The sequence below is a fragment of the Mya arenaria genome, chromosome 4, assembly GCF_026914265.1.
Source record: "Mya arenaria isolate MELC-2E11 chromosome 4, ASM2691426v1".
Classification (NCBI taxonomy): domain Eukaryota; kingdom Metazoa; phylum Mollusca; class Bivalvia; order Myida; family Myidae; genus Mya; species Mya arenaria.
In genome coordinates, this window is record NC_069125.1 from 10,372,971 (window position 1) to 10,380,352 (window position 7,382).

The following is a 7,382-nucleotide window of genomic DNA, read 5'->3' on the forward strand; positions in this document are numbered from 1 at the left end:
GAAGTTCATTTTAGCTATTCGACTAATCAAATAACCTTTGACCTTTAAGTCTGTTGTTGTAGTTGATCGCAAGTGTTGTGTTGGAGTTTCGAATTTGTTTTTTGTTCTCATGTCGAATATATCCGATGACCATGAAAATGATACATACTGACTATGGTATAAATTGAAGAAATTTTCGACTAGCATCAGATCAACACGGAAAGGGTCATTGTAGTTGGAAAACCAACTATCGGCTCTTTCTTTATATTTTTCCTGAAACCCGAAGAGCACGGAACAATATCACTGACGTCAATACAACGTTCCGCTCAAAGCCTCTTTGGTTCTATGTGCAAGATTATCCTTAATGCTAAATTACGTCCACAGTGTGTCCAATAATCCAATAGAGAAGACATAAAGCGATCGTCAGATATCGGCCGCTGCCAGTGTGTGTACGGGAACAGTGAAGATACAATCATACGATCAAAGGAACATCGCGGATTGTTTAATTATTTAATACCTACAATAATGGGAATTATCTGGTGATAATACAAAGTAAGTACATGAGATACATGCCGATTATTGTAATCATTTTGTTGGAAAAACGGAACTTTTAAAATGATAGGATTCCTTACAATATACGATATTATTTTATAACTAATTTTTCACTGTCAATCCATCCTGACACTCTCCAGTTACAAGTGATGACGAGAAGCGGAATGGATCACGCATTGGTATCCGACGATTAACTTAATCTAGAAGACGGGCCAATAAATGAAGCAGATGTTAACGAAATTTCTTTTGAAAGTTTTATTTAAAGTTTACCTTGAATACTTATTACGATTTCCAGTATGGACATTTGTCGAAACAGGTTGGATTTATAGATAGTGCCAAGATTTATATGTGTCTTATCATTGAGAGAAATAATTGTTGGATTTAATTGGTCTAACTTTATTTTCTGAAAAACACTGGTACAGCGTTTCGGCATTTAGAAGACATGATTTTGATACTATATTACAGATTGTATTTGTGGAATAGGTATAACAAATATTCAATCTACGTCAGTTATGGGTTAAATTATGGGAATCAAAGTTTCAACATCTATGGTTTGCATTCGTAGATGCGTCGATAACAACATATTTGTGTAAAAATATTTTGAAATCATTGTAAAGAAACTCGTTTTCCTGAAAATACATGCATAAAATCATGTACCGAACCTGAATATACCATTGAGACATACTTCATTCAATATTATTAGGACGTGCAGATAACTCATTTTAGAGCAGGTTAAACAAAATGTTGCAATATCAATTCTCCTTGAACATTTTTGAAGCATCAACATATGAAGTATCGCCGGTTACAAACGGCGTGTCAGAATTGTCTATGGCATATTTTATCTTAAATAAATGCAAAGAAAGTTTCGCTGAATGTCAGGAAATAATATTAGAAAAATTTACCATCTTAATTACCGAGCACAGAAAACTACATTAAATCAAAAATAGTTCAACATTTTGTTTTAAACATCAAGAAAACATAAAAAAAACAGAAGAAAATACAACAGAAAAACTGAATTAATAGTAGAAATAAAGATCAAATAAAAATATTGAGATACATTTGCCTAAAGACATGTATGTATGTAAATCAGACTATTTTCTCGCTTTCATTATATTCCATATAAATCTTTTAATGTGCCTAGTCATTACTGACTAACATAACAAGTATGTTTATTTGTGTACTTATAGACTCCATTAGCAATATATTATAGAACAAATGTAAGCAAGTGTATTAATATATTTCAATGGGCTCAGCCTGTTTACATTGTAGATTGTCCATGTGAAATCAGCAAATTCAATATTGCATTAACATATTTATTGCATTAATCCCCAAGCAAACGTGATAATGAACATCGATACATAAAGTGTGTAGCTGCTGGGTGTTATATTGCTTCATATGATTGTAACCTTAACACATAGGCAACAGGTTGTCTAGTGTAGACGCATGTAGAATATTGTTCAAATTTGCACTGTTTAAGGGTCAGTACAGCTTGCCTATAAATGTTACGGTATTATGATTATTATCATAGCATTTTTGCCGTCGTGTCTATAAGAAGTTTGTAGTTTTGTTTACAAGACTTGCCCATGTAGTCAATTGTATTATTTGTACTGTCCATGTAGTGAATTGTATAATATTACAATACGCACTTGTGGACCAAGTCTTAACTGATATGTTCACTTGTATCAATCGTAATAAAATATGTACCACCATTGAATTTTACTTATTTATTACTGATATATTCCATCGGATTTCCCAGATTAGAGTCCTATTGGAAAGGATGGTTAAACGATACGTTTGGGTAAAATACATCTCAATTGCCTTTCGAATATGTGAATTAATTTAATTTCGCCTTTTTTAACATCAGTTTACACACATTATCACCTTTGTTTATCTCAATCAATATTCTCTCTTCCTAATCATATGTGAAATCTTAAGTGCGCCGTGATTAAGATATGTATCGATACAGCTTTTGTGTGAAAATAATTCCTTATACAGTTGCAAGGCTCATAATCTAACAATACGAGACAGACATCTGATTCATAATATTCTAAAGCCGCCAACAAAAGGTATGCATATATTAAGTCCAAACATAATTTAATTAATTTGAATTTTGTGTATACTTTCAGACTGCCGAAACGCCAACATCGGAAAAAAAAACATTTAACACCCTTCACAGGTTGCAAAAACGTTATTCAATCCAGCGGTTAACAATCAGTGCTGGATTTTTTAGGCGTTACAAAAGTATTTGCAAACAAGGCAGACTTGATTCAGATACAGTATGAATAGACACCTGCGCTTTTTAATTACAATGAAACGATGCTGAGAAAGTTGATCAATACTCGACGATATTGCGATCAAGTGGAACAATAACGAACGATAAGTGGATTATGTAGACACATAAATAAGGCATCCTTACGAACACTTGCCAAGCATGAAATGAAGTGTTTTTATTCCTCTTAAAATTAAGTGATATTATCAGCTGTCATGCTTGATAAACCTCGTTAAACGAAACATCAATTACTTACACATTGTCATTTATGGACTGTATATAAGAGTACTTTTTCATTGAACACTGCGATGAGCACGTATATATTTATAAGAAGCTTATAAAGTAAATCAAGTAAAAGCTTTAATACTTATGATATGGACAAGCATTATGTCACTAATGAGACATCAGTGAGAAACATAATAGTTGTGTCAAACTACACAGATCATATCACATCGAAGCTAATTGATGTGGATTTCAATGCACTATATTCGAACACTTAAAAATTTTCAGTAAGACTTCAGGCGGAACATATATAAGTTTAAGTGCGGAAATAATTGCACTCAGATCATAAAATGGGTTCATTTAGATCAACAATGAATACTAAAATAAGCTTTTTATGTAATGTCGGATAAACCATTGATCTGATAAGCAATAAAACATGTTGAATACATATAAATCGATGTAAAATTGACGATTGTGAAAGTATTGGGTGTGAAATAAACATTTATAAATCTTTGATATTTGAGGTTCACATACATAGTGGAACATACCTTAGCTATAGCACATTGAGTATTTTTATGCTCATTTTAGGGAGGAGAAGGATACTATGTGTTGACAAACAAATGGATTTTATCTAGTTCACAATTCTTTACGGTGAGAAATTCTCGGAGTGGAATATTGCCTGAATCAAGTGTTATGTTTGCCATGTGAAAGCCACCTTGGACTATTGTATCACTTAATGGTTTAAGTTATTGCAGTGTTGATCAATTTTGCGTTTATTAATTGTATAGACATTTCATTAATATTGATCGTAAACACATACAGTGAAATAATTAACGACGATAGTAGTTACTAAAATCACCGGCATTTCTAGGACATTGCAACAATTCATAAAAGTGTTTTATATTTTCAATTCCACAATAAGAAACCATCAAAGAAACCCATTTGCACAAAAGTAATGCATTTTTTTGAAATGAAAATGTAAATTCAATAATCTTAAAATAATAACTTAACAGACGACCTTAATAGCAAACTTAAAAGAAAGAGTTGGAACTACAGTTATGTTTTTTGCTGTGTACTCAACTGTGACGTCCCTACCATTCTGCGTAGCCGTGTTTGGCACAATTGTGGTCAGTGCCTTCTTTTACCTCAAGTCTTTTATGAACCAGCCATCATCACTTCCAATACTGTATTTCAAAGAATCAGCATTGGCGTCACATCTTCTCAAGCGATGCAGACTGATGAAGCGTAAATTCGATCCGCCTTGGTATCTACGAAACGCGCATGTCCAAACAATACTTTCATTTATTCTTCCAAATACTTCGACTGAATTTGACAGAGAATATATACAAATGCGTGATCAAGGAGTCGTAGCGCTTGACTGGGTTCTTCATGTTTCTGTTCATCAGAAAAAACGATGTTCTGTGTTAATAATACTTCCGGGACTAACCGCTACCGCGGTCAATGTTTCAAACCTGTGTACTTTAGCTGCTCACAAAGGTTATAGGCCTGTTGTGTTTAACCAAAGAGGATTCGGAAATTCAGTGTTAACGACTCCGAAGATACTGAGCAACGGGGATCCGCACGATTTACGACAAGTTGTAAAATATATACATAGTCGATACCCAAAAGCGTTAGTTACAATGGTTGGATTAGGAACGGGTTGTTCGCTTTTACTGTCATATCTTGGAGAATTCGGTTCATCGGCAAACATTTGTGCTGGAGTGTGTATATCAGCGTGCTTTGACAACTCCGGGAAATTCTCGAAAGGTGTTCAAGGAATATATGACATATTATATTTGTTGTCATTGAAAAAAACGTTATGTGTACATTCAAATTCACTTTCAAAGTATATCGATTTTAATGAGTTGCTCAAATGCTGGTCATTTCGACATTTTGATGAGCTTGTGTATTCAAAGTTATACAACTTTTCAAATGTAGATGACTTTTGGGACCGCAATAATCCTTTGAGAGATGTGGATGAGATAGCAGTTCCTTTATTATTTATCAATAGCTTAGATGATCCTTTTTATTCCAAAATAAGCATTCCATACGATCTCTGCAAGTACTATCCACATTTTCTAATGGTTTGTACTAATAAAGGTGGACATTGTGGATTTATTGACGACCCTTGTGATGTAAGTTGGGCAGAGAAACTAGCACTGGATTACTTAGACACTTTATTAGAGTTTACAAATAAGGGTCATACTATTAATTATGGAAAATGTGGCGTTAGATCTACTATTTAAGTAATTTCTTAAAGTTATAAAATGCAAAGATTTCTATGGATGATTTGCATATTTTACACCGCCTGATATTATGACTTTCATGATAGAGTTTAATTGCCATTAAATATTCCCTACAATAATTCACATCAATGTGTATTGCCCTTCTGGTAACATATTGTAAGAAACATAACTCGCCTTTATATTTGAACGGTATTAAAACCTGTTAAGATGTTTTTCGACAGTCATTGTTGAAAAAAGTAAATTCAAATAAAAATACAATTCATATTCCTTGCGAATGTATGACAAATCGAAAAAAACGATCTGAATTAGAGTATACCACCCACTTTCTTAACATTATCTCTCCAGCTTCTGCAAAAACATTGATACAATCTAACAATCTGCAACATAACAACAAATCAATAACCTTTCCATCTCATTCCTAATATTTGCGTACGAATTAAAGCAACAATTATAACTATTCAATGTGCACCATATTCCTTATTTTTAAGTAACGATCAAAACACGTCTGGCAATTTGTTATTATACTGTTATTGATCACTAGTTGCAATAAATCATTCGAAATGAATTGCTGTACAATAATTGCTGTTCGTTTATGTCATTAATTCTTAATTGTTTAATTTTGATTAAAACCATTTGCATTTGAGCTGTTTAAATTGATCAAAAACTCAGTTTTCGCAATTCACCGGAGTATGTAGTTTTATCCAAAATTTATTTTCGTGTTCTAATATGTTATAAAATAATGTACAGTGTCTAGGACTTTAAAAATTTGTATCGGAAATGCTGACTTATATTATTCGTTGTTTCCATCAAGCTCCATTTTGGAATAGTTGGTGTGACGTGCACGCTACTCTATGTCAATCTGTAAATCTGTATGACTTCCGGACGAAGGAAACACAATTTAAATTCTTACTGCCTGTTAGGGTGGATATAATTTGTCCGATGTTTGACGTTTTGGAGTCTCTCGTGCAATGGTTATGGTCGCTGTAGCTTCAACTATTACGGAAAGATGTACATTATCTATATTCCGTCTAATAATAACAGCTTTTTCACTGATCTTATTTTAGTGAAACGTGAAGTGGGGAAGTGATGGATGGGTTAATTAGGTTAATTGCTAATTAGAAGATTTATGAAGACTGGATTTTAACCTAAAGGTTGATTGTCAAGCTTAATGTTGCTAAATGTAAACAGGAATGTCATCTCTGCTGACGTACTTGTTAAACAATAAGTATTTCTTACAAAACACACAGATATGATGATGGTAGAAGGGAAAAGCAGTAGAATTTTTTTTCACACATAAATTGTTAATTCGGGTTTGCTAGGATGGATGTGAGTATAATGATAATGCATTGGGCAATGTACAGATCAGTATTACTACATGTAATATTACTATTCAATACGTAAACTGCTTTCCCCTTCTACCAACACATAGATTTCGCTGTCCTATGTGTAAATTTAACAACATATCTTTACGATTCTAGGTCACGTTACGTATAATTATCAGCTAATAAATGCATAGAATCAATCGCATACAGTACAAAGGTAACTAATAATTTCTACAAATATGGATACAACATCTATAACACTTCATATACTGACGTGTATTTGAGTTTACAATGGGTATAAAGTATTCATGAACGCATAAAACAAAACAAAAGGGGAAATTATTGGAATAATATTTAAAAGACAATGAACACAACCATTTGGTTTATATCAGTGTCGGTACAATATAAATCCTACAGCTTGGTTTTGTAGTTTTTATATTTAGCACACACTGAACTTGTTATCTGTTACAGTGTGTTAAGTCATACTGACAAATAAGACTCAAGCAGCCCCTTGAACAAATATTATGCGTAACTGTTATAGAAATGGAACGTTGGATTAGATGGGACTGGGATAAAGGTGGTGTTGGACGAATGTTGGTTCCCCGTGCGTATGTTTACTCAGACACATTGATTACTTAATTTATCTGAAAGTTGTGATGAACTGGTGTGTTACTGGCCGTGTCAATGTTACTACATTTATCTAGATTATATTCATTTGAACACCTTTTATCTTAAAAACCTCTGAATCCCAATGAACGCACATATAAAATTATAGAAGTCTTATGCCGGCAA

The 7,382-nt window shown here is 33.1% G+C and overlaps 1 protein-coding gene across 1 annotated transcript; it reads left to right on the forward strand.

Moving 5' to 3' along the window:
• Positions 1-4,035: 4,035 nt before the first annotated feature.
• LOC128229654 (protein ABHD15-like) lies at positions 4,036-5,755 on the forward strand. The gene has a single exon (XM_052941432.1). The coding sequence runs from the start codon at positions 4,081-4,083 to the stop codon at positions 5,266-5,268; it is 1,188 nt and encodes a 395-aa protein (XP_052797392.1). The 5' UTR covers positions 4,036-4,080; the 3' UTR covers positions 5,269-5,755.
• Positions 5,756-7,382: the final 1,627 nt, after the last annotated feature.

Coding starts and splice junctions, on each gene's coding strand:
- LOC128229654 (XM_052941432.1), top strand. CDS start 4,081: ATGTTTTTTGCTGTGTACTCAACTGTGACGTCCCTACCATTCTGCGTA.